This window comes from Brassica napus, chromosome A7 (genome assembly GCF_020379485.1).
Source record: "Brassica napus cultivar Da-Ae chromosome A7, Da-Ae, whole genome shotgun sequence".
In the NCBI taxonomy this organism is placed as follows: Eukaryota; Viridiplantae; Streptophyta; class Magnoliopsida; order Brassicales; family Brassicaceae; genus Brassica; species Brassica napus.
In genome coordinates, this window is record NC_063440.1 from 21,509,669 (window position 1) to 21,537,311 (window position 27,643).

Genomic DNA, 27,643 nt, shown 5'->3' on the forward strand with positions numbered 1-27,643 from the left:
CGGGTTTTTCGGATCGGGTTCGGGTGCCACTTTGGATTTCGGATAAAATGCCCACCCCTAAGGGTCACGACCAGATGTATGTATGATAGGTTCCGCCAAATTCGTTTCTTTCCATTCTTTCACATCATTTCACCAATTGTAGTAATGTTTTCCAATGCATCAGTTTTTGCTGAAATATTAAATTATTCCTACTCTTCCATAATCTCCGAAGAATCTAAATAGCAGCTTCAGTAAATGAGACATCCGAGTTGAACAACAAGTCAAGCAAACTTCGATCTTGGCATCCAAAGTGGCGTTTGAACTATTTATCACTGTATTTGATATTCCTGAGGCTCTCCACAACATTTTTGCAAATGGACATTCCAAGAAAATGTGTTGTTCTGTTTCCATATCCAGGCAACATCTTCTGCACAATTTCCTTAATAACAGTTTTCATATTTTTCCCACGTATCATTTTTGAAATTTCTGGAGCTTATATCTTGATAAAAGCAAATTTTCATCCTATATATCTTTGAGTTCATTTTTTCTTCTGACTTTGTCTTTATGTTTTAAAGGCGGAGGTATAAGATAAGATCACGACCAAGAAAATACAAATGTTGTTGGTTGTAAATTGTAATATATGCTCTAGTGAAAGTGTGTGTCCGTCCGTAGGAGTTTCAATAGTATAACGTTATAAACAATATTCATATTATTAGAGACAACAAAAGTTGTTTAACAAAATATTACTCCCTCCGTTTTTTAATATAAGTCGTTTTAGAGAAACTTTTTTGTTCCAAATTATATGTCGTTTTCGGTTTTTTATGTAACATTTATTAGTAATTAATGTTGTCTGACCAATGATAATATATCTTCTATTTTTCTATTGGTTAAATTGTGGTTAGGTAAATAATTAATGATGTTTTTGTTTCGAAAATATAAGAAATTAATAATTTTCTTAATCTATGTGCATAGCTTCAAAACGACTTATAATAAAAAAATGGAGGGAGTATATAACTTTCTATTTTTATAAATTTGTTTAAATTTTTGAAACATGTTCATTTTAAGAAATTCCTTTTAATGAGTGTTAATACCGATAAATTTTTTTCTGAACTCAAAAGTAAATTAAACTGTGTCAACTCCAAGTTTATATCAAATTAGATGTAAGTTTGTGGCACCAGCAAATAAAACTTTTTTGTCAATTAAGGAGTAAAACCCGTGAAAACAAAGTTGAAGTTGTTTTTTTTTTTTTGTTTCTTCTCAAAAAGATAAAAATGTAATTTCCAAAATGTTAAAAACAAAAAGGTTATCCAACCAATTATCTCACAGAAGATGATCCAAGCCACTTTTCAAAAAAAAAGATGATGATCCAAGCCACCGCAATTCGAATGGGTTAATTATGTACATAGATATAATCATCTTCATTTGGAATACAAACTTATAAGCCTCGTTTCCATGAGCACATGACTCTCGTTCCTCTATGTTACACATACTATAACTACTTAACTAGTATTACCACTTCCTCATGGGGTTCCAAAGAAAACTTCAAGATGGCTAATTAATAGAATAATTAAGGTATTTGAACATGTTACCGAGGACATAATGATAAAAGCTCACTATAAAAGCTCATCATCGTCGGAACATTAATCATTTTGCATCTTTCATTGATCATAAAAGGTTCCCCTCAAATCCGCCTTTACCACATTCAAAAGCCTCCCCACATACTCTGTGCACACATTTTTCTAAGCATATGTAATAATCATGTTGACTCAGATAGAATATTCCCATGCGTTCTTCACCCCGACTTACTCGCAGAATCTTTACTTTAAAAATATCAATGGAAATCTACGCATATGTTTTCTCAATTAAACCCTAGTCTTTTTTTCGGTTCGGGCACGTCCCCATAATTTTTTTTGTAACTATTCAAACTCAGCTTCAACTCCTGCTCATCATCATCAACTTCAAAATCTATCTTCTTTAGCAGCTGACATTCCATGCAAACGACGTCGTTATGGTTTCTCTTCTTCTTGTCCGTCATCACTTCTGATTTGATCTCCATCAACGGAAGCTCCACCGATATTCTGTCATCATTACCATTATTCCGTTTTGTCTCTGAGCTTTCTGAAGATTCCAAGAAGCTCTCAACTGAACATCTCAGCAGTTTAATTCCTCTATTTTCTGTTTTCTTGCGATACAAGAAACTTTCTCGTGCGTCCTCTGCTTCTTCTTCGTATTCTTCCACCTGCGTTAACTCCGAGAACGAAGAACTCGGATTCACCAGTGAAGCAAATCTCGAGAGCTTGGTTCTCGAAAAGTCCATACCAAGAGTGGAAGATGTGTAGCCAGCGAGAGTTTGTTGAGCTTTCATCAAAACTGACTGTAAATACTTTCCTTGTGCCTCAATCTTCACTTGCAAATTCCTCTGAACCTAAAGCCAAAACATTTTTAAGACACCAAACATCAATTATTGTGCTTAGTTAGAGTTTATTAATAGGAGGTTTGATTGACGTTACTACTTCGATTTGTTCATGAAGTTTCTTCTGAACTTCCGTCTGCAGTTGTAAAGCTTCGGTGATCTTCAAGCCTCTGCTTCAAAACAAACCAAACAATAAATTTTCAATGTATTACAATAATCAATTTAAAGAAGATAATGTTTTGATTATCTGATTATTAATAACTCGTTAGCTGGATTGTTGTTTTCTTCGTTGACACTGCCTCTGAAATCTCTAGAATAGTTCCCACTCTCAGCTTCTTGGGTTTCTAAAGCTGATGAAACTGCTCGACCAAGAAGCAAATAATAAGTAAGGAAAATATATGTAAAAATGTTGTAACACAATATGGTCAGATTAGGGTTCAATTTTAAGAATATGCTCTATATATTTTCATAAAACAGGATCAATGTTATGATAAAGAAACTCAAACCTTCTAGCCTGTTATCATCGAACTTCAGGCTCTTTCCTAGTCGATATTTCTGTAGGAAGATCAAAATAAAGTCATTCAAGTTTGATCTTCAAGAAGAAAAAAAAACACAAAAAAAACCGAAAACTGAAAACACTGATCATCGAATCAAAGATTCTGCCGAACATTATTACCTGTAAATGGCTCTTGAGATGATACAAGGTAAGCCCAGGAATCTCCATAGCCTTCATCAAACTCTTAGGTGTTGCCTCTGCAAACAAAAAAAACAGAAAAAATAAAAAAACAATTAAGAAATGGATAATAAGAAAAACTAAAACTAAAGAAGACGAAAACCCAAAAGTATATACTGTTAGGTCCACCGAGCTGGTTAACGGCTTCGACGAATCTGTGATGAAGCTCACAAGTCCATTTTAATCTAGGGTTAGCATCTGTTGACAACACAAGACTCATCTTTGTCTTCTGATTATTACCATTATTAGTGTTGCTCGCCATTAACAAACACATACAAATCTCTCTCTAATAAACATTAAGATCAAACGACCCCAAGAAATATAAAATATAAAATGAAAGGGTTATTTGTTTTCAAAGATTGTTGGGTTTGTTGGCAAAGCTATATGGAGGTTAATATATAAATATGTGGAGTGGTTGATGTTGTTCTTTTTATTGCTTCTTTCACTCCATATCTGGAAACATGAGTGGGGTTTTGTTGGAGAAGGGAATATATGCTCTCTTGACCCTTTCCTCTTTCTTTCTTTACATTTTCTTATTAATTGATGTTTTCATCATTTTCCGATTTCACACAGCTTTGTGTGTGTGTGTGTGTTGCTGCCCTTTGTAATTTCGTGTTACTTTTTCTTCGATATATGAGGCAATAAGATTAGATAAAAAGAGGTTGTGTACACTTCGTTTTTGGTCGTATGGACATCTATCTATCCTAATGGACACATATCGTATGTGCATACCTATTTTTTCTTTGCTTGCAATTATTATTACCGTTTTCTATTATATTTTCAGCATGGTCCTAATTTTACTTTTCTATCTTGTTTTTCTTCTTATGTATATGTATAAATTTTGACATCGCCTTTAGAAGTTGCAAGATTAGTAAAAGTTGTAGCCTTATAACATTTTCTTAAAATTTGATAGGTAATCTGTCTGGGAATGGATCAATTATAACAATTTATATATGTTGTCTCTTGATAATTCGAGTTTTATTGATCTTAATAGTTTTCTTTTACCTATAGATTTTATTTAATAATAAGCTTACATATCTACCACACAGATTGTATAATTAATATTCCAGGATATAAGTGATGCATTTTTTGATTAAGTAGTGGTGTATAAATACTAGAATCATTCCTAAAAAGAAGGGTAAAGAAAAAGTGCAAGGTTTGTTGTTTGTGTCTCATCCCTATCTTGGCTTGATCTTCGGTAATGTTGCCCCCTCTATACTTGTATATCCATATATACAATAATATGTCCTTTCGTATACCATAGTTCAGACTAAGAAATGATAGTATTTGTTTATTTAGTAACCGATGTCGACGAAAAAAATACTTACCTAGCTATGTGGTACGTACGAAAAATATATGTAAGCATGCCTTATGTGTAAAAACATACTAAGCTACCATGCATCGTTGTATTCATGATCATTGTTGTATCATTAATTTTCTTTTGTTTCGGTAGGAACTTTTTCGTCGTCAAATTTTCCTATCAAGTGTTTGATATTTTTTTTTCATTTTTTTTGCAGCTAGAAAGAATTGTTCTCCTTATAAAGAATCTTATATTCAAATCAAGCTTTTGATGCGCACAAAAAGATTATAGTAAAAACAGCCCTTAAAATCTAAAATCTAAATATTTAATAAGAAACATATATAAAATTCAAAATCATGATTATAAATCTCGAAAGAGGAATTCAAAAAATGTTCTTTTAGGGTAATTGGTATATATGTCACATATAGTTTAAGAACAATGATCTATGCTATCAGATACGACAATAAATACATTGTTTATTTTTTTTTTTTGACCAAAGGCTTATATTTATATATAATGAAAACGAAAAAACAATGTTTACAAGCCCATACTTATATATAGCATGGCTATAGTCCCACCCAAAGTTTTAGCCCATTTGAACCCATAATAATAGAACAGAGAGTGATCCAAGCCCACCCAATGGAAAAGAAAGAGACAGATCGGGTCAAGTTTGCGTTGAGAACCAAAGTTGCATGATGATCGAAGAGATCGCAGGAGAGTCCAATCGATAAGCAGAGATCCGATCCGTAATTTGACGAGTGATGAGAGAAATAATAGCTTCTGGTGATCGAAATTGTTGGTTGTGAAGCCTCTTATTCCTCTCCTGCCAAATCCAATAAATCGATGATTGCCAACAGAGAAGGGTAAGTCGTTTCTTGTATTTGTTTCCTTGAAGAGATTGCATTTGAATCATGGTCTGATCCCAGTTCTGGAGCGGTTGCAGGTCACATCTCCTCCCAATTTCCTCCCATATTGCAAAGCTGAAGGGGCAGTGAAAGTATAAGTGATCTCTAGTTTCAGGCTCCTGGTTGCAGAGCAGGCAAACAACATCCGTCTGGAGACCCCAGCTCCGGAGGCGGTCTCTGGTAGGGCATCGATTCAAGACGAACAGCCAAGTGAGAAAACTATGTCGAGGGATGCCTCCTGTAATCCAAACGCTTTGAGCCCATGGTACTGTTGCTTCCTGACCCCTTAGTTTCTTATAAACCTGACTAGTGTTAAATCTTGATTTCGGCTTGTCATCAATCACCCATTCATAGCAATCTTCTGTATCAGTAAGAGCAAATGTAGTGAAAAAGATGTGGAGTTGTACCATTTTCTCTGACCGCGCCGGGGGAATCATCCATCTCCCATCAATAAAGAGGTCTGAAACAGTGGAGTTTGCATCAATGCCCATACGAGAAGTTTGATCGGTCAGTATAAATTGCGAGAGCTTCCCAAAGGGGGACCAGTTGTCCGACCAGAATCTACAGGATTCACCATTTCCCACTTTCATCTTTATCCAGGTAAAGACTTCATCTCTCAACTTGAATAGCTTGTTAGCCAACCAAGAGTTTGTTGTTGTCGCTTTCATAGTCCAGAAGTTAGATAGGGAACCTTTTAAAACCTCAGTCTTGAACCATCCAACCCATATCGATCCTGCTTGAAAGAACAACAACCAAATTAGTTTTAAACAGCAAGCCTTGTTCCAAGTAACTAGATCCTTCACTCCCAATCCTCCACTAGCTTTTTCCTTAGTCACCACCTCCCACGAGACCTTTGCTGAGTGATGCACATCTAGTCGTCCTTTCCATAAGAATAAGCCGCAGAGAGAATTTATTCTTGTCACACAGGCTTTAGGGAGTAGGAAAGTAGAGCACCAAAAGTTGTTTACACCCGCCACCACCGTTTTTATTAAGAGTAGCCTACCAGCAAAAGAGAGAGTCTTGACACTCCATGAAGTAAACTTTGCTTTAATTTGTTGGATTAAGACCTCACAGTTTTCCGCCGTCAGCTTTTTTGTGCAGAGAGGTACTCCAAGGTAACGAACAGGAAGGGTCCCATTGGGCATTCCCGTAGAGACTTGGATAGCATCAACCTCCTCTTGTGATAGTCCCGAAGCATAGAAAGAAGATTTTTGAACACTGACTGCCAGTCCTGATCTCAACTCGAATTCCTTGAGAACCTGTAAGACATTCTGCACTGAGCTTAGCGAGCCATCCATAAATATCAGCAGATCGTCTGCAAAAGCTAGATGAGTGAGTTTTGATTTGCTGCATTTGTGGTGATATTTTATCTTCAGGTCTGCTGCCGCCTTATTTAGCATCAGCGAGAGGACGTTCATTGCAATGACAAACAGATACGGGGACAAAGGGTCCCCCTGCCTTAAGCCCCTCTTCCCTTTGAAATAACCATGCACTCGTCCATTGTAACCGATAGTGAAATTTGGAGTACATATGCACGCACGAAGCCATTCAGTGAGGATAGGTGGTAGCTGAATTCCTTCAAGGCAGTTGAAAAGGAAGTCCCAAGAGAGCGTGTCAAAGGCCTTGGCGATATCAACCTTTATAGTAATTCTTTTCGGCCCTTTTTTCTTGTGATACCCATTGACAAGCTCTCCAGCCAACACCGTGTTCTCCATAATCAATCTGTCTTTCACAAAAGCCGTTTGATTAGGAACAATCAGCGCAGGCAAAATAGGTTTGATTTTTCTCACTAGCAATTTTGCAATGACTTTATAGAGAGTGTTTAGACAACTTATTGGACGGTAATCTGTGACAGAGGAGGCTCCCGGGCGTTTTGGGACAAGCGCAAGGATGGTTGAGTTGGCAGAGGCAGGAAGAAAAGATTGCTGGAAGAAATGAGTGATCGCAGTAAGCACTTCCACTCCAAGGAAACTCCAGGAAGATTTGTAAAAAGCCGATGTAAATCCATCAGGACCTGGAGACTTGTTCGGGTTTAGCTTAAACAATATCTTCTGGATCTCCACAGCCGAGGGTATGGTGATCATTGCAGATACTTGCAACTCAGTTGGGCAGAACTCTATTAGTTGAGCAAACCATTGAGGAGGAGATTGATGGCTTGGCGATGATAAGGAGTCTGGTCCAAGGAGGTTTTGGAAGTGAGAGATGGCGTGTAAACTCATCAAGTAGGGGTCAGTCAGCAGGACGCCAGAGGAGAGCATGAATGATCTGATGGTGTTGTAGCTCGTTCTCGTCTGGAAAATCCGAAAGAAGTAAGCTGTGTTCTGATCTCCTTCATGTAACCAATTTACTCTTGATTTTTGTCTGAAGTAACATTCCTCAATTTGCCTTAGGAAGAGCCATTTTTGATTGAGCTGTCGTTCTTCTTCAAACAGGTGAGTGGAAGGATGTTGCAGTGCCTGTACCTGCACAACTTTTAACAAACTGTTAGCTTCGAAAACCCTCTCCTGAATGTTTGAAAAGTTCTCTCTATTTATCTGTTTTAACACTCCTTTAACACTTTTTTGCTTCCAACAGAGATTTGTAAGGGTAAAAGCCATGCTTCCGGCCTGATTCCATGCCTCAAAAACCAACTGGTGAAAGAGCGGATGTTTGGTGAGGTAGTTAATTAAAGAACCTGAAAGGTTTGGTTCCGGCTAGTGGTAGGGGGTGAGCTAGGTCTAGGAGACAGGGGCAGTGATCAGACATTTCAGGTGGGTGAAAGGTTGCTATGCTGTTGGGAAAGAGAGAGATAGCTTGTGAGTTAACGAGTAGGCGATCAAGTTTCTTTGCTATTGGGCTTTCAGGTTGATGGTTGGTCCAAGTAAAAAGGGGGCCTTGAAAACGAAGATCAAACATCCCCATTTGGTGAAGTGTGTCTCTGAACTCTGCCATCTGAGGGGTAGTGGAGTGAACTACAGAGAGGGAGTGTTCAGAGTGGTGGGTGATCTCGTTAAAATCACCACCGAGTATCCAGGGAATGTTTGAGAGGTTTAGCATTTGGTATAGTTGGAGAAGCTCCACCCATAAGCCAGTCCTTTCAACTCTTTCATTTGAAGCATAGATCGATGTGTAAATGAAAGGAGCGATATAAGGGAAACGGACTTCACATGTAACCTGCTGCCTCGATTGGTTCAAAATGGTGACTTTTACAGGGTCCTTCCAGACAACAATGATTCTTCCATCTTCATCAGAGGAGTGGTTTGAAAAGTAATTCCAACCACGACAAAGGGTAGACATAAGAGGGGCTAGATTCTGTTCCTTTATATGGGTTTCTAAAATAGTACCAAAAAGAGGCTGGTGGGACTTTAGCCAATCACAAAAAGGGGCATGCTTATCCGTGTCATTTAGACCCCGAACATTCCAAAAAAATAGTTTTTTACACATCTAAGAGGTGGGGGGAAACTCTCCTTTAGAAAAGGAAGAGTCAGTAGCCAAAATAGAGAAATGGTTAGGGTCAAAAGAGGAAGAGGAAGAGGAGGGCAGGGTTAAAAAAAGAGAGGAATTAGGTGGTGGTTCACTGGTTTGGATGGGGTTAGGTGGGACATGGGATTGCAAAAGGGAGGAATTAGGTGGTGATAAGGAAGGGTCAGAGCGAGAACGCTTTAGAGACAGCCTTAGGCGTGGGTTGGGGGGACTTTGAAGGGAGGAAAAAACAGGGAGAACAGGCAAGGAAAGATGTTTGAAGGATTGAGGAGAGGGTGATTTTGAAGATACAGGTGGAGGGACGGTACTTGAAGGGGGAGAAATAGTCACTGGGGGAGAAAAAGAAACGGTTGAGGCTGAAGGGGTTGAGTTGGAAGTAGGGCCAGGCTTAGGGGTGGGTTGCTTAGGGACATATTTTGGAGGAAGATTGCGGTTTGAGGGGGCTTTTTTGGCAGAGCGATCAGGTGGCGGAGGGGGCTGAGCGAATGGAAGCAGGAGGCAATTCTTTGCAATATGTCCTAACTCTTTGCAATGAGAGCAGGAAGGAGGGAGCCAGGGGTAGGAGACTAGCACTTCCACTACTTCGCCAGATTCTCGAGTAAACTCAACCACATCAGGAGCAGGCTTTGTCAAGTCAAGCTCCACTTTGACATGAGAGAGGGTAAGACTAACCAGGTTTTTAGTAAAGTCATCTGTTTCTTTTGGCTCTCCCACTAATCCAGCAACTAAGCTTAAACCTTGTTGATGGCGCAAGTCAAGAGGGACGCCTGTTAAGTGAGCCCAAAGCTGGATTGATTTTGGCGATGGAGATTGAGATGTATGAACGGATGTCCACTGGATCGTATAGAACATTGAATCACCTACATACCAGTATCCTTTCTCCAGAATCTTCTGTTTGAGGTAGTCACTTTGAATCCTCACTAAAACTGTTCTTTGAGCAGGGTTGTTGTGAATCTCCAGCTTTCTCCCTTTGCCCCACATGTGATTTAGAACGCTTTGTATTTGACTGTAGGGAGGAGGCCTGCCGTTGAAACAACAGACAATAAAGTCCTTATGGAGATCAGCACCTTTCTGGAAAACAGCATCAGGGATAAGAACTGAGGGCCTTCCTGAAGCTGATAGGGTAACTGGAGCCAGGCGCGACAGGGTTTTGTCTTCAAATCGTCGAATCCTTTCAACGAGAGAAGGCTTTGGTGGAGTGGGTTGGGTTTTGCTCCCCTGTGCAAGAGGAGGGGAATCAAGAATTGGGGCAGACGGTGGTTCAGTTTGTTTTTCTGGAAAGGAAGGGAAAGGTGAGTTTGAATCACCAGTATTTGGGTTAGAAGGAAGGTTTGAGGCGTTGTTTGTATGGAGGGGGGAGCTAGACCTAGGGGGAAGGGTAGTAAAGTTTTCAGTTGAAGGGTTTGAATCAGCAGTAGTTACAGATCTGGGAAGGTCAGATCTAGTTTCAGAAACAGAGGAAGGATCCACACATTCCATCTCTGTATCAGTGGGTGAAGATAGCCGATTGGCAGTTGAAGGGGAGGTGATAGAACGAGCCTTAGTATTGGAGGAAGGGGAGGCTAAGGCACGAGCAGTTGGGTTGTTTGGTGAAAGAGGAGGGTAATGAGTGAGAGAGAGGCGAGGGGAGGCACTGGCAGGGTCAGGAGGGTCGGGTGGGCGAGGGGGGATTAGGCTAGGCTCTTCACCGGCGGCGAGAGTCGACGGAAACAGGGCGGAAGCACAGTGGGCAGAAGCCCATGGATTTGACATTGGGAAGCGGGTCAGAGAGAGAGTTGACCTTTTTTCCACAATTACATTGTTTATTAAGTGAATACGAATAGGATAACGATTCAAAATGGATATTTAGTAATTGTATCTATGTTCAGTCCTATATATAAATCAATGTCGTGTATATACATATATTGATATATATACGTGTAAAATGTTACATATTCTTGTACATATATTTTTGATGGAAAGAAAGGATGGGGGTAATTGGCAGAGTCTCTTGGTTGTATGTAGAGGTGAGGGAATCTAATCTCAATATAACTTTAAGAAAACAATCCCTTCATCTTTTTGTCAAAAAAAAAACAATCCCTTCATCTGCCTTATTTTTTTCTCTATAGTGAATCCAGTCAGATTTAGTATAGTTATTGGATTAATATAATAGTCTTTAAAAGTGAAAAACAGTAACTAAAATAATTGAATTATATAACAACTCCATGCATGGTCTTGACCCAAAAAAATATACATATATATATGCGCATGGTCCACAAATGTATCCAACAAGATATAATGGGGCAGAAAGATATGGCATCCCAACACTGTATGTTGAAGTTCTGTAGTCCACTTCAGAGGAATCTCTCAGGTATTCTCGCATCTGCATTTTCTTGTAAGTTTTTTTATTTAAATGTATACTTGAACACATTATTCAAGTATTATCGGTCACAAAATATCAAAACACGAAATCATCATTTCGTTAACTTAACGCACACAAAACACAATGCTCTACATCAAAAGAAAAGGAATTTTAGAAGGAAAAAGTAGTCATAGGAATTTAAAGAAAATATTGTTATGATATTATTTTCAGCAATTTTGAGAATACTTTGGAAGCACATTTCATGATCCCGATTTAGTATTTGTATTCCCATACTAGCTAATAAATAATATAAAAGCTTAGCAGAGTTGTTTTGTAGGTATATAAACTTAAGAATTTACAAATACACTGAAAAATCAGAAAAATAATTGCGAAAATAAACAATCCGCTGGAAAAAAGTTAGAAAAATGCTGTGTGGGTGCCTAAATTTTCTGATGTTGCTTTCTGGAGGGGACCATGAGCCTTGATTCTTTTGATTTTTTTGGGGTTGGTTGTTCCTCTCTTAAGATGTCATGAGCCTTGATTCTTTGAGAGGACTCCAAGAATCCTATTCAAATTTCAATGCGCCTCAATACGAAACTGCAGATTGGGCCACCATAGTTTGGACTTTTTTCGTTTTCGTTTAAAGGGCCTATAATATCAACCCCTACCCCCCTATGCCCAGGTTTATGGTTTTGGAAATATGAAGTCCATCCTCAAAATTAGGAGCCTCCTCGCTTAAAACAACACATTCTCAGAAGCATTTTGTTCCCAAATTCCGAGGGGAAATGGTATATGAAATAGTATGATATAACCCTTTTTATGTTTACTTGCTTCTTTCAAACAACAGAAAAGAATTGAAAAATAAAACTAGAAATCATTTGTTTATCCAGATCAAGGTTTTCCATAGGCACATAGCCGTGTATATAGTTTTCAAATCATCGTCTTGTTTTTAAACTAAAGTACAGTCGTATTCACAAGTATATGAAAACATTGGACCTTGGAATTAACAAATGTTATCCATTTTCATAATGTCAATCATTTTCGTCGATCACTTATTTGTTCTTGTCTTTCTCCTCACTGCACATCGGAAAGTAATCACGCAGGCATAGTTGAAGTTTGAAAAATACGAAAACAATGGCAAAGGAAGAGACAAGACGATCCAAAAGAGTTAATGGGATAAGAGAAAATGATATGGTCCAGTCTTATCTCATTACCTGGAAATCCCATGTGTCAGTCACTACCAGAACATAGTTTTTCTGACTATCACAGCTTTTCAACAAATTTTTATTAATTAATTACGTTACTTTTTATTAAAGAGCACAATGATGCATCCTTGGATACACTACATAGTCTACACTACACATCAACTATGTTCCTCTTCTTCGGACACGTGTTGTATTTTTATTGGTCACATGCATGACTAACATCAAGATTCTGGCAGACGAATATTAAAAAAAAATGGACCGATCCGCACGTGCTTTATTACAGCTGACGTGGGCAGAGAATGTAGGGTGTTTGGAGACGATGTGGGGCCTGTGCCACGTGTTACACAGCTTGGCACTGACAGGTTATGCCTTGTCGGATTACATCCACTCTGTTTTTTTTACAGCCACATCTTGATTATAAATATATACAAAGAGCATTATACATTTATAATGATCGACAGAAATTGTTAACCAAGACTATGCATACATACGTCAATAATAGATTTGTAACGTCGAGTTTGGTTTATTAGTATGAACTTGAGTAAACAACCAAGCTGTCAATACGGATCATAGGTGTAACCCTTTTCTTCAAATGCTTTTGTTTATTAGTATGACTTTTTCATATACTTACATCTGACTTTTACCATTTGCTTAGGTTTCTCTTTTTCAATGCATTTACGTCATTAATTTTTTTTTCCAGACACAATTTTTTAAATAAAGAAGTAATTTTTATATAAATATTCTGAAAATGCTTTTTTTTTGTTAACCAGACACCCAGAACCAAGTGTTTCTCTTTTTCATTAAATAATAAAGAAATCCGACGTGGCAAATCTTTATAGCGGCACTAGAACGGGGAATCAAAAAGAGCGTGAAAAAGATCTTTAAAAGCCCACTTTGTAAAACAACATGTGGCTCTCGAAATTTCACAGGTCTCTCTCTCTTTCCTACGCACTATCGGTCATTTAATACCAAACCTCAGCCCCTTGTATTCTCTTCATATTGTCTTTTTTATTCCTCTATATCTGATTAAAAAACAGAGAAAACGATTCAAGACCAACCATATTTCTAGAGGAGCTAGATCTCTTAAGTTGAAAAAGATGTCTAAATCTAGAGATATAAAGTTGTTTGGTACGACAATTACATCTCTTTCAGCTGTGAATCATTATGATCCGTCGCCGTTGTCCGCAGCTCATGGTGGTTCCGACCAGAGCAAGGAAGCTTCTTCGTCTTCCTCGTCTTCTTGTTCTCCCTCTATCAGACCAGACAGGGTATGTCACGCGAGTTCTTGTCTTTTTTTTTCTCTCTTTTGTTTTGTGTTAAATAACTTATAACGAACAGAGATTTGAATCAAGTTTTGTTAGGTCAACTTGAAAAGTTTTATAGGGAAAATTTAGAGATCATAGGATCAACTGACACTTGGAGCGGATTAATTATTACACGTAGTTGTTTCGGACATAGGAACCAGAACTGGTTTTGGGCATAGAACCAAGTGAAATATTCGTTAAGGCAGCTAAAATATAAACATAAGCAACCAATTTATTTAAAAAAATTTACCCAAATCCTTGCTATTGTTTATAGTCTTCAAAGTATTAGGGTTGGATTAGGAGATTACTGATTTCTCGGCTCAGAACTTCTTGATTATTAAAAATATATACTGAGCCTGGCTAACCTGGGGTAGCAAATTTAACGGTCACCATTTTTACCATGCATCCATTACTAATAAAAGACAAGAATTGGTTATTTTTTTGACTTTTTTATAACCCTAACACATGGCTATTGGCTATTGCTAAACCCTAATCAAAATTCTGCAAAATTTTCAGGTTCTCGCTGATAAAAACGAGCAAGAAAGTAGCAGATTCAAGGATCCTTACACATTATCCCATCTTAACGAACCGCCAAAAGCAGCATCTGAGATTTTATCACCATTAAGCTCCAAGACTAACACCGATCAACAGAGCGAGCTCACAACAACAAGTACATCAGCAGCTGATAAACCAACAACTCTCAAGAAACCGGACAAGATACTTCCATGTCCGAGGTGCGAAAGCGCAAACACCAAATTCTGTTACTACAACAACTACAACGTGAGCCAGCCACGTTACTTCTGCCGGAACTGTCAGAGGTACTGGACTGCTGGTGGATCCATGAGAAACGTCCCCGTTGGTTCTGGCCGCCGCAAGAACAAAGGATGGCCTTCTTCGAACCATTACTTGCATGTCACCTCTGAGGACTATGAGAATAACAACAACTTGGGAACGATCCTCAGTTTCGGTTCTTCAGAATCCTCGGTTACAGAGACTGGTAAGCATCAGCCAGGAGATACAAAGATAACCGCTGATTCAGCTTCTCAACAACACCAAACAGGTCAAGGCTTTCTTCCTCCGCAAGTAATGTTTCCGAATAATTCTTCCCCTTGGCCTTACCAATGGAGTCCAGCGGGTCCTAATGCTAATTTCTACCCTATACCTTTCTACTGGGGCTGCACGGTTCCTGTATGGCCTACCTCAGAGACTCCAACATGCTTAGGGAAACGGTCAAGGGATCAAACACAAGGAGGAGGAATGAAAGATGCTACTATTACAACACGAGAAAGATTTGTTTCAGAAACTCTTAGCATTAGCGAAGCTACTAAGACCGCCGTGTGGTCGCCAAAGCCCGAGAGAAAAACAGAAGGATTCAGTCTGTTCAATGGATTTGAAACAAAGGGTAGTAACAGAAGAAGCTTCGTTCCCGAAACGTCTATCAATCTACAAGCAAACCCTGCAGCGATGTCTAGAGCAATGCACTTCAGGGAGAACATGCAACAATAATCAAGCACTGATATAGTATATATAGATACGAATATTCATGAATTCTGAGAGATTTGATTAAGCTAATTGTTACCTTGCCAAATAAGGTAAAGCTGTGTAGATCATTTGTTGTTTCAAACTAAGATCAGATATAGTATGTTGGAGTTGTAAATATTTCTCTCCATTGTTGTGTTGAAGTTGCAACATATATATAAACTTTTAGATTAATATCTCCCTTATCTATCTGCCACGTTGGAGAAGAACAGACGAACTTACAATTACGTTTTCGCCCATGATTCCACCAAATAATTTATATACCTAACGTCTCGACCCCTCTGGTTACTAATGCATGAGAGAACACAAAGGTTTTAGATCATTAGCTTGTAATTAATGGGTCAACTTAGATTAAGATAAGAGAAGGAAAAATGGAATACGAAACCAAAGAAAAAGAACAAAGCAGAGCATCTTTCACTTTCATTCTTGTATTAAGAACAATAAAAAAAAAAACAATAATCCAACCACTACTAACACCGAAAAAGCCTAAAAAGAGCATAAAGTCTGATTTTCTGAAATAATAATATTATTCTCACTTTTTCAATGTCCCTTTCCTTTCTTTTTCATATTCACTAGTATTATTACAAATCTCTTACTAGTATTCATTTTTGTATGCTATGTTCCTTAATTTCACTCCACTTTTAAGTGTGATATGGTTAAAACAGCTAATGGTACAAAACAAAGTACGAACTTCCCATTAATCAAGAGCTCTGCTTTGACCTCTTCATAAGCTGTATGAACTCTCTAAAATACACATTTATTTGGAAATCTGTAAATTGACAATCTCACAATTATTTTGACACTAAAGATAATGTAATTGACATTTTAAAGGCTTTTTATTTTAAAATTAAATTAAAAGTACATTGCAATGGTATGAATCTGGTATGGGTGTTTGGCTATCTATTTGGATTCGGTTCAATTTTTTCAGATTCTAGATTTTTGTATTTTACATATATAAGAGATCGGTTTAGTTTACATTTTTGTAAATCAAAGTAATTTAAAGTAGACATATGAAATTTGAGTGTGAGATGAGTTTCTTAGAAGCTCTTTATTGAGGACCATTTCTCAGTTTCTCTTTCCTTTTTTTAATTTTTATCTTTACATATAATCTGTAGAAATTCTATGAAAAGTTGAAAACTCCTTGTTGGAGTTGCTCTTAAATATGTATCTTGCTTTCAAAAACAAAAATACATATATATAGTATCAGGAAATAAACTAAATGATTAGTACAAAAATAATGAGTAGATGGAGAAGGAGACATTGGGTTGATGAGATGCATAAGTTAGCTAGCATAAGAATCAATGAAAGGAGAAAAGGATTTTGCTTGGGGGGAACGAAAAAAATGCAATGGTGTGAGAATAATTAAGAATAGATGTTTGGACTTTTTGTTGCACAAGCTGAGGCTGTGAGCCTGAATCTTGCAAGTTGTGTGACCTCATCAATATCGCATGGTATTGTTAATTTTCTGCATACTCCAAATAAATACAAACGTACATTATTCTCTTTAACTTGACTTCTCTATCTCAGATCTCTCTGTTACTTTCCTTTTTGTCGCTTCTTAGTTCCACATCATCGTCCCTTCTTTAACATATGTCACCTTCCCCTTCATATACGAAACATGTTGTTACTCTCCCTCCACATTAATGATGGAATGCGACATTTTCGTATAAGTTATAGAGCTAGTTAGAACTATAAAGTGGTACATGTTTATAATTCAAATCATCTTTTCTTTTGAAAGTGAGACAATTTGGCATAAGCATTAAATCACCAAAGAGTGGTACGTGCGTAACTAACACGGCTTTAAGAATGTTGCATGGGACTAGTTAAGGACAAAATTAATCAATTAATTAGCGCGACAAAACTACATTGAATAGACTTGGATCATCTTATACTTTTGCTAACTAATCTAATCTCCCTCTTGTTCATGATGATGATCACACTGTCCCCAAACCAAGAAAATCGAAAAAGTGTGGTTTCTTCTCCTCATTCATCATGCCCTCACCAAGCATCTCACACTTCTCGGTTTGGTTTAAAAGATCGAATGTAGTAGCCTCTCGTGTCCGTGCAGAGTGGTCGTCCACCATCATTTGGTTTTCAAGCATTCCCAACATCAACGGGCTCTCATTTCCATGAGCATAACCTATAAACGTTACAAAACAAAAGGAATATATACAAAAACGCATGCAGTTTAGGATACTAAAATTTCAAACAAAACCAAATTAAGGAAATAGAGGACAATCTCAAACCTGGGAAGCAAGGAATTGGTAACGTAAGGTGGTTCTTCTTGTCATTACTAACAAGGTGGATCGTATCTGACCTAGAAGGATCAAAATCATTGCAAGAGTACTGAGGATTAGGGTTAACGAGTGGCTTAAGAGGAATCACCGTCTTCCTCCTGCGGTAAACAGAAGATTGTTCTCTAAACTTGCGAGCCATTATAACATGCCAATGGTTCTTCACAGAATTATCAGTCCTTCCCGGGAAAAACCTTGCTATCATCGCCCATTTGTTACCATAAAGATTATGAGCTTGCATTAGCCTCTCCTCTTCTTCCTCACTAAAGGCTCTCCTGTTTATCCTGGGGTCTAGTTGGTTAAACCATCTAAGCCTACAACTTTTCCCTGCTTAACAGTAACACCAAAAACATCAAGAGCTTAAATCTTGAGAAGCTAATAAAGAGAGTATTTTACTTACCGGATCTTCCTTGGAGCTTTTCGGCGATGAGGTTCCAGTTTTGGGGTCCGTCGAGGGCGACTAGTTTCTTCAGCTTAGCATCTTCGTCCGGTCTCCAATGTCCTCTCACCACCGAAGCTTTTGACGAGTGTCTAAAGCTTCCACAGACTCTTGTATCTTTCTTGCTGCGCTTACCGTAATTACTTTGATTAGGGTTTTTAATCTCTTCTTCTCTATTACTTGCATAGGAGTGACCACTATGCTGATAGTTGCTAATGTCTAAAGAGAAATAGCCACATGAGGCAGTCTGATCCATCCAACGGCGATGGTCTTCCGACATCACAATGTTGTTGTTGGTTAGTGATGGGGTTATCTGGAAGAAGAAGAAGACAGGAAACGAGGTGTAATGGAGAGAAATGACACGTCAGCAGACTGTATCTCCATCCTCATTGGAGGAAGAGATGTGGTGATATTAAATACTATTTCTTACTATTTGGTATTTGTGTGATATTATTACGTACGGCTGTAACCTATGTGCGTGTATGTATATGTTGTGACCGTGTTTGCTGACAAAATGTTAAGTTATGCAACTGTTAAAAAGTTTATGGACTATCACGAACTGATTTGATAGCTGATGCAGATTCCTAATTTCCTATGTAATCAAATCTGCATCACGAACTGATTTGATAGCTTATTAATTAAATAAAGTGTTAAAAAAATTCCAGCTTTTTAATTTAGTGTAACTAGATTCTTACTCGTCTTTAAAATGACGGATATATTTTATGTTTTATATTTGTTTAGAGATTTAATTTTTATATTTGTGTTTTTTGTATAATATTTTTCTTAAATAATTAATAAGATATTTTAATAATTATATTAAAATAATTGGACCACACTTATATTAAGAGGTCATGTTTCTGTTTTAATAAAATAGACTATATATTGTTTTCATTTTTATTACAAAATTTAAACTAATAGTAATGTAACTGAATTTTATTAAAAAAATAATATTATATATAATATAACTAAAATATAGGTGAATTTTTACTTTTTGTTACAGTAATTAAAACCTTCATCACTATATAGTTTTCATAGTTTATTTTTTAAAATTTTCATATGTTCTACTATTCTTATAACAACATTTCTTGTGTCAAATAAAACACTGGATCCCAAAATATTATGTATATATTTAGATGCAAAAACTTATGTAGATATGTATACGGTAAATATAATATATATATATAAGATTATGTAAACCAGATATATTTTTTTTTCAAATAAATGTATTTACTATTTAAATATATAATATTTAACAAACTATTGTTAAGATCACGTTCACAATATCTACGATGTAGGAGAATAATATTCTTTATATATTTTTTTAATATTAAGTAATATATATATTAAGTTTCTAGTGAATTGGTCTAACAACTTTTTTACAGTAGATAAAAATATGACCATATTTTAATAGAGTAGATGTGTACATAATATTATCTATTGTTTTAAGTTATAAGCAAAGCAATTATCCAGAAAATACAAATTTAGCAAACATGTATAACAAAATCTTCATTAGAAATTTGATAAAACGTCGTCAAAATATTTTAACCATCGTTAAAAACTGGCCAAAAATGTGAAACCGTAAAGGGATTGAAAGTAAGATGTGTTTGCCTGTTTCGGAAAGTGAAAGAGATACGGAAAGTTGTTAAACATCCGTAAACCGCTTTTTAGCTCAACTTTGCTATCGTTTTGGTTGTCTCTAACGAAACATCAATGTTACGTACTAGTACCTACTATGATTGCTTGCTGGTCAAATGTATTGTAAACCAACATGGTTAATTGACTGACCCATTATTCTGATCTCTAGTTTATTTAAACTGTAGTCAATGTAGAAAACGGTTAGTTTCATCTCACGTGTGAGGAGCAAGAAAGAGACACTTCGAAGAAACCTAAGCTCGTTCTCTTTATGGTCTCTCCACTTTCTTTTTCCCGGCTTCTATGGATCTTTGTTTTTCACTTTTTTTTCTTTTCCAAATTTCACTTAAATGCCACTGACAATGACAATATACATTGATTTGTTTCCATGGCTCCATAAAGAAAGTGGGAATACTATTAAGGGTGAAACTAAACATATGAAGTAGTCACAACTAACTGGCCGCATGTGATTTGACTCTTCTGTCTCTTCTAACCACGATCACTTTTCTCAAACACACTTCACCTGTCCTTTCACTAATCTCTCCACACTTCTCGCTCTCTCTTCAATTCAAAACCCTATCTCTAATTGGCGGATCTCTAACATGAATGTGATTTTATTTTTCAACATGTGCATGTGATTATGTTCAGAATAATGAAGGCCGGTTTTCTATTAGAGATCACTTCACGAATTTCAAGTTTCCACTTTGGATCTAACTGGTAAAATTTTTAAAAATAATAGAAGGGAAAACGAATAACAAAAAAGAAAGAATAACAAAATAATAAAAATGAATAGGAATGGGAATTATTGTTCTTTTCTTTCCTAAATTTGGTGAATAATAATTTTGTTCTCCACAAAAATAAAATAAGAAAGAATGGAAAAGAAAATATTATTTATAAATGATGTATACACTGATAGAATGTTTGGTTTCACTACTCGATTCTGAATTTTTATTGTTTAACATAGCCTTTGTTGAAAAAAAGAATATAATTTAATGTTTTTCCTCATTTCCTTAGTCACCATTTAAGGCTTTGATTTACACTAATTATCCAACCATCTATTGCATATATGAAAGTCGCTGCATAAATTCTTGTGAAAAACAAAGGCGCTGCAATAAATAATTTTGCAAGGGATCGGTTAGAATCTTGATTCTTAGAATTTCCGCTAAATAATTATTCATCACGTCATAATACAGTTAATATCTCCCTTCATAACTTCTGCTACAAATTTTAAAATCAAGACAAATAAACTTTTCTGAATTAATTGTGCATAGAGACTTCATTTCAGCACATGGTGGTACGCGGATAAGGTCGTATAAAAACAAAGAAAATAGGTGAGACTTCAAACTTAAAGTAGATGTTTTCTTATTTGACCATAAAGTTCAGTCGGCAGAGGAATACAATAAATATTGGGATAATAATCTCAGGTTCAGAATGGTTGCAGATTTGTACAGTCCATCTGCAGAGATTAACTGAGCACGTCCTATGCTCTAAACCATAATATTACATCAATTTTTTTTGAAAAATCTTGCATCAAATTCATATCATAAATAGACGTTAATATGGATCGTTACATTTTATCAAAGGGGCTAACTATTTACTGACATGAATCATTAACACTTTAGCAAATTGAGTAATATTGGACCAGTACCTTTACAAAAAAAATTATAATGCAATACGCTCAAATAAAAGCTTGTGTCTTATTCTTCATATAATTTTTTTACAATATCTTACATACAACTAAAACTATCGCATTAAATTGTGATGTTCTAAGTGATTGTTTATTTGCCAATGCTCCGGACTGAACAGAATCAGACACGCAATTGCACCATGCACCTCCTCCTTTTGTCATTTTCCTCAACTCATTTGTATTATTAAATATTATTAATTTATTTGAATCAATAAGATGTTTTCAGTTTCACCGGTGTCCCTCATTGGTAAGCCACTGAAATAAGTTGGTTTTGTCGTGAATTTTCAACTAATGTTGGGAAAGAAAACAAAAATCTGAAAATAAAGATGCACAGGATCCAGTTAATATCAACAGCTAGGAAAACATTTTTTTTTTTGAAAGAATGTTAAATTAATTCAAACAAAAAAGCTGTTTTACACTTTGTGTTACATTGGAATAGAAATTTTCTTAAATTCCAATGTAACACAAAGTGTAAAACAGCTTTTTTTGTTTGAATTAATTTAACATTCTTTCAAAAAAAAAAAATGTTTTCCTAGCTGTGGTGAACATATTCACTGTGGTGAACATTTTCAAGTTTACTGTGGTGAACATATTCGACCCCACGGCCCGATTTTGGCGTACGATGTCGAACAAACACCACGTGCATGCTACTCATTTTACTATAGCCACTTACACGCGCATTGCTCCATTATATGTCGACAATTTCGGAGCAGATAGTGAGTGACACAGCCAATAGTAGCTAATTTAATAGGCTTGCTTGGGGTCCGGATAGGCATAAATCCTCATCAATATACTAAAAGAAAATTCATTTGTTCACCAGAATTCATTATATACATATATAAGCGAAGTAAATAGAAACCAAAAATAATCGTTGGAGTTTATCAATTTCATGAATTTACAAGATTTTTCTGAAGATTATCAACGGCGTATAAATTGATACATCTTTTTTATTCCGAACCATCTATATTATTAAAACTGAAGTACCTTTTGGTACTGTTTGAAAACTTAGATAGTAGATTAAATGAAAGTTGTTTGGAAACAATGATAGCAGAATAATTTTTTTTTTATTTACATATTTAGTCACTGTATTTCTTTTTTATTTACAGATTCTATCGTTTGGAAACTTGGATAGCAAATTAAATGAAAATTGTTTGGAAACACAAATAGCAGATTCAATATTTCTTTTTATTTACACATTTAGCCATTGCATTTCTTTCTTATTTACAAATCTGCCACTTCACTTAAAATAAAAAAAATTAATTAATTAATTACAATGAATTGTTATTTCTTTTTGTTGAAATAAAAACACAAACTATAATATATAGTATATATTAATCTGCTACAATACAATTTTCAAGAAAACTAAATATCATAAAATTAATAATAATTCATAAAAACCTACTGTAAAAATTAAATCATTTTTAAATAAATAAACAAAAAAATCAATAGGTTAATATATGAATATTATAATTACATCAAATTGCATCAAGTTATAAAATTATAAATATAATATTACCTACAGATAAAAAATTATTATCAAACATTTATATTATAATATAATATATTATACTCTAAATATATTTTACAAAACATAAAAATATAAATTGATATTTTATAAAATCAATGGTTTATAAATTCACATTAAACACAAGTTAAATCCAACACCCGCCAAGATCTAGTTTGTTTTATTACAAGTTACTGACCGTTTATGCTTTTGGCTGAAAAATACAAAACAGTTTACTCTGACTGGATTTAATTGCATTTATGATATAACCCTACAAAAAAGATTCATACAACATGGTGGATCTTGGACATTAAAAGAGGATAACAAATGAGTGAGTACTGTATAAATGAACAAGTGAAGTAAAATAAAGGAAGTGGAGATAACACAATGTTCTCATATTCGGTCTGGACCTACAGTCTGCAACGGTAATATGTATATAACCCCGTTTGGATTTTTTTTTAAATCTGCTAAAACTCAAAAAAAAAAAATCGGTATTAACATGAAAATTTTACCTTAAAAGCACAAAGATCAATTTCCAACAATTTACCCTAATTTAAAATTTAACCCAAAAACATAAATAAGAAGAATTCCATTAAATAAACATCAAAGTCATCCCTGAAGTCCTTCACCAGTAAATCTCGAAATACCAATCTGGCTTTGGATTGTTCAAGCTAATAGAAAGAGATTTAGATAATCAGTAAATAGGCATTCATCTTCTATGATTTAGCAGTAGAGTTCACTACTAGCAAGTAGCAGCGAGACATGGCTGAGGTTGCATGAAAGACCAAGGAAGTGAGGCCAGCAAGAGATGCGTTGGCATAAAACTCTTTGTCGGGCGGTGTCCTAATTAATGGTAGTTACTCCATTCGGAGGTTGGTTAAGAAGAATCTTTACTCTCTCCTAAATTCTCGTAACAGAAAACATAGCAGATAAAGAGAAACGATGGGTTAGAAGGATCGAAGCGTAGAATGGAGAGATTTGAGGAAACGGCGTCGTAGCTTGTCATAGGGCAGAATTATCACTGTTGATCAAAAGCACTAGCAAACCGAACTTAGAACACACGTAGCTTTCAGGCCAATTTCTCAGCCTTTTCCTTTTAATTTTCTCATTTATATATGAAGCAAATCGCAACTAACAGTACAAACAAGGAAGCAAACTTTAAACATGGAATTGAGGAAAATGCGAGACATGAAGCAAGTATAACAAAAATCACAACAGCAGCCCCGGAGGAAAGTACTGATTTTGGTGTAAAAAAGCTTGATTAGAGAAAAAAATGGCTGTTAAGGCTGTCAAACCTTCCAAAGCCATGAAAGTTATGACACCAATCGCAACCTAACTCATAACAGCAGTCCTAGAATTTGAAGAATGCATAATTTAAGAATATGGAAACCATTTGAACTCCGTCTCTCTCCGGAATATGGAAACCACTAGCCGACTGAAAGTAAAAAAACAAATATAAATAACGAGTTCAGATGTCAATGTGACATCCTACATCTCGCCAAAAACATTATGAAACAAGAATGGGAAACCTTGAAATTTGACTAGCTAAATAAATTTAATTTTCTCAGTCTCTATTGCTTTTGCATTTTATCAAGCCAGAAAGTTGATTTGATGAAATCCAACCGCTACACGGCTACACCATAATTATTTGAAGAAGTCCAAGAAAATTGCCACAAATTAACAAGAAGTTGCTTAATACAAGAGAATTCTGAAAATATAATTTAGCACACGATCATGAAATTATACACCTTTTGCATCTTACTTGCATAGTTACTTATACGCAACTCCATAAACATGAGGTCTAATTATCCAAGGGAAGCTATACATTGCCGCAGTGTTGATCTCAGCGCCACCACTAAAACCAGCACCGGCAATGTATAAGCCGGTGTTTCTTGTCAGATGACATCCGTCTGCAACCACTTGCTGTAGTGGATCCAATACATTTTGGACATGCCTGAAAAAAGTTCCATCTCCACCCCAAAAACGCAACTTTTAGATTTAAATTTGTATAACATATTGATTTCTAGGCCTATGATGTGAAAATGTGGTTATACCTTCAGCCGCTACATGCTCGATGAACAGAAATATCCCACCCGGTTTCAGAACCCGCTTGATCTCTGAAAATAATACTTGGTTGAAGATATTATCAGATGATATCTCTTTTGAGGTTTATGGGAATTACCTTGAAGTGTTTGCTTAACATCTGGGACAGAACACAGGACAAGTGTTGAAATGACTGCATCCACAGAGTTATCATCTAATGGTATAGCTTCTCCTACCTGGTGACAAACAAGATCAATAGAAAAGTAAGATCAGAGGATTGTAATGGGAAGAAAGGTCTCTGATATAGAAATATGACTATGGGTAGTTGAATTAGTGTACAATTAGAAATATTTAACTAATAAGTTTTGCTATCTTTAATATATAAATTATGGTTGATTAAGATAACTTTAATCTCCAAAAAGATTAAGGTTAAGAGGAGGCTTATCATAAATTTTCAGTTTAATTATTGTGTGAATAAAAAGATTCATATCAGCTCACAGTCAAACATTTTATGTACCACACGACTTACTCCTTGCATGAATCTAAAGTTTTCAGGTTTCAGTCCGGCTTCTCTAGCAGCTTCGCAAGCGTACTTTTCCATTTTTTGATTTGGATCCATACCGAAAACGCAGACGTTTTCATTACTTGCATAGTACTTCAGATTAGGACCTGTACCAACACCAATCTCCAGCACTCTTTCTGCTTTAGCAGTCAGATTATCGAACAGTTTCCTCTTGTAACCGGCGATCTTATCAATTAACACACAAACACAAAACAAGAAACTCTGGTTGTGAATTGAAACCTCAAGAAACGGATTAAAGAGTGATGAATCCATGTCATAAGACTGACCTCTGCTTCATAAGATCGCATTCCTGTGCTCAAGAACCAAGCAAAAAGCTCCTTGTACCAATCTGGCCTCTGATGCTGAAATGTTCCCAAAACATCCTAGTGCAGATAAAATTTACTCAATTATACATTTTCCCCACATATCAAGTGCAATGGCTCTAAAAAAATATTATGTTCAATCAGAGTACCAGACTTGGCATTTGAAGACAACCCGTTAAATCTTTCTCCCAAAAGAAACACATTCGTTACTTGTAATCGAGTTACTACACTCAAGATGAATCTAGAAAAAAGGATAAAAAGAAATATAAACCACCTTGGATCGCGAAGCATTAGGAGAATAGAGGGGAAGCAAGGGCTTCGTCGGGCTAGCTGCTTCAAGAAAATGTTTTCTTCCACATGAACAGCCTGAAGGACTGTGACTTTTTAGATTGTCCGCACGAACATGATCTCGTGAAGCTCTAACTACTCCGCGAGGCGGGTATTTGAGCGACGGCACCAGTGAGAAAGGCCTTGAAAACACTCGAGTCTTCATCATCATCATCATATTGGCCACAACAATCATACAAACCTCAGACCAAGTATTTATGTGAATTCGGGATGGACTTAAATCATGGTGCGCCAATAAAATACACATTCCATATGTCTTTTAGAAAAATGTCTTTAGTAGATAAAAAAATATTTATAAAGAGAAAAAGAAAACAGATTTTAAAGTTATACAAATAAAGATTTATAAATTATAAATTATTCATTCACATAATCAATATGTAAACTCTAACTGTATTTTCTTTTTAAGTGTTTTTTATTGATTGCTTTTGTTCACAGCACTTTACAATTATCTCTGGATTTCTAGGGAATCTAATCTAATCAAGCACATGGAACTCAACCTCGGACGGTGCCGAGTTGTAAATTTAAAACTATACAACAATTATCTTACACAAAATTTGACCCAAAAGAAAAATATTCAACAAAGACACCCATATATCATTATTAAACTTATCTGTTCTACATATATAAAATAGACAATAACCATCATTTAAACTTTTTTTTTAGTTAAGATTCCGATATAGTTACCCAAGCTAACTTAAGTCTGATTAATAAAATAGTCTTTTCGATGAATTTTTTTTTTTAACATCATTTAAACTTGTTGTTTTGAACTTATCATTTAAACTTGTTTATATCATTGAATATGTACAATCATCATGCAGGATCATCGTCATAGCTATTTATCCAACTAGTCGTTTCAATACAATTCTCTAATATATTAACACACGTTTTTGTATTCGTCTTTTCTAAACAACGTTTATGTAAATCCTCTCTTTCGTTTGAGTATAATAATTTATAATTTAGCAAATGATCCTGGTTTATGATTGGTATTGTTCCACATCAGTTACGCAACAAGAAAGATTAATTAAGTTATCTTTTGAGTACAATATATATATATGTGTACCTAATGCAGATTAAGTAAGTTATCTTTTGAGTATAATACTGTTGTGTACAACTGTCACATGCGATAATATATTCATGCAATGTCTCCTTCGGACGGGATTTTTTATCCGTTAATTCTTATTCAATTCATCGTTTATTTCAATTCGATCAAAAAATTTAGATTTATGTAAGTCTTTGGAACAAAACAAATATTAAAATCAATATCCGTATAAAATAAAACAAATCAAAAACACTAAAAAGTTTAGAGTTAGATATATGCTTCGCTCTGAATTCTACACAAATAGATGAATACATGTTAATTAAATAGAAAATTTTATGTTTAATTTTATGTAATTATCATTTTAACATACAATTTTATTAGTTTTATTTATAAAATTACTTATAAAAGTTATACACTAAGAATTTGAAATTTATTTTTTTCATAAACTATAATTTTTTAAAACTTTATGTTATAGTTTGGGATACTCTGAAGATGGGCTCGGGCTTGAATATCATGGGCGGTATGTAAGACACTTAAGCCCCAACATATATCTTAATAATGTAAAAGTTACACTGGTATGTTCGTTTGCTC

The 27,643-nt window shown here is 35.5% G+C and overlaps 5 protein-coding genes across 6 annotated transcripts; 1 reads left to right on the forward strand and 4 right to left on the reverse strand.

The window, feature by feature from the left end:
* Positions 1–1,365: 1,365 nt before the first annotated feature.
* LOC106357085 (myb family transcription factor PHL8-like) lies at positions 1,366–4,868 on the reverse strand. 2 transcript variants are annotated; one of them, XM_048735887.1, is made up of 6 exons: positions 3,243–4,868; positions 3,069–3,145; positions 2,899–2,947; positions 2,655–2,751; positions 2,490–2,562; positions 1,366–2,404 (listed from the first exon to the last, which is right to left on the reverse strand). In XM_048735887.1, exons 1-6 carry the CDS (start codon positions 3,397–3,399, stop codon positions 1,838–1,840), a joined length of 1,020 nt encoding a protein of 339 aa, XP_048591844.1. In that variant the 5' UTR covers positions 3,400–4,868; the 3' UTR covers positions 1,366–1,837. The 2 variants fall into 2 exon arrangements, with proteins under 2 accessions (XP_048591844.1, XP_013652227.2); XM_013796773.3 differs by having other exon boundaries at positions 1,392–2,404; positions 2,493–2,562; positions 3,243–4,862.
* Positions 4,869–5,089: 221 nt separating this feature from the next.
* Positions 5,090–8,606, reverse strand: LOC125576181. The gene is made up of 3 exons (XM_048735593.1): positions 8,005–8,606; positions 7,888–7,960; positions 5,090–7,792 (listed from the first exon to the last, which is right to left on the reverse strand). Exons 1-3 carry the CDS (start codon positions 8,604–8,606, stop codon positions 5,090–5,092), a joined length of 3,378 nt encoding a protein of 1,125 aa, XP_048591550.1.
* Positions 8,607–13,113: 4,507 nt separating this feature from the next.
* On the forward strand, positions 13,114–15,359 carry LOC106355873 (cyclic dof factor 5). Its single transcript, XM_048735888.1, has 2 exons — positions 13,114–13,606; positions 14,159–15,359. Exons 1-2 carry the CDS (start codon positions 13,436–13,438, stop codon positions 15,146–15,148), a joined length of 1,161 nt encoding a protein of 386 aa, XP_048591845.1. The 5' UTR covers positions 13,114–13,435; the 3' UTR covers positions 15,149–15,359.
* Positions 15,360–16,451: 1,092 nt separating this feature from the next.
* LOC106355874 (transcription factor MYB105) lies at positions 16,452–18,592 on the reverse strand. The gene is made up of 3 exons (XM_022689589.2): positions 17,876–18,592; positions 17,428–17,802; positions 16,452–17,321 (listed from the first exon to the last, which is right to left on the reverse strand). The coding sequence occupies exons 1-3, from the start codon at positions 18,192–18,194 to the stop codon at positions 17,116–17,118; spliced, it is 900 nt and encodes a 299-aa protein (XP_022545310.2). The 5' UTR covers positions 18,195–18,592; the 3' UTR covers positions 16,452–17,115.
* Positions 18,593–24,392: 5,800 nt separating this feature from the next.
* On the reverse strand, positions 24,393–27,210 carry LOC106353829 (putative methyltransferase-like protein 7A). Its single transcript, XM_048735893.1, has 6 exons — positions 25,940–27,210; positions 25,630–25,725; positions 25,310–25,528; positions 24,920–25,016; positions 24,792–24,854; positions 24,393–24,707 (listed from the first exon to the last, which is right to left on the reverse strand). The coding sequence occupies exons 1-6, from the start codon at positions 26,258–26,260 to the stop codon at positions 24,508–24,510; spliced, it is 996 nt and encodes a 331-aa protein (XP_048591850.1). The 5' UTR covers positions 26,261–27,210; the 3' UTR covers positions 24,393–24,507.
* Between the last annotated feature and the right edge of the window lie 433 nt (positions 27,211–27,643).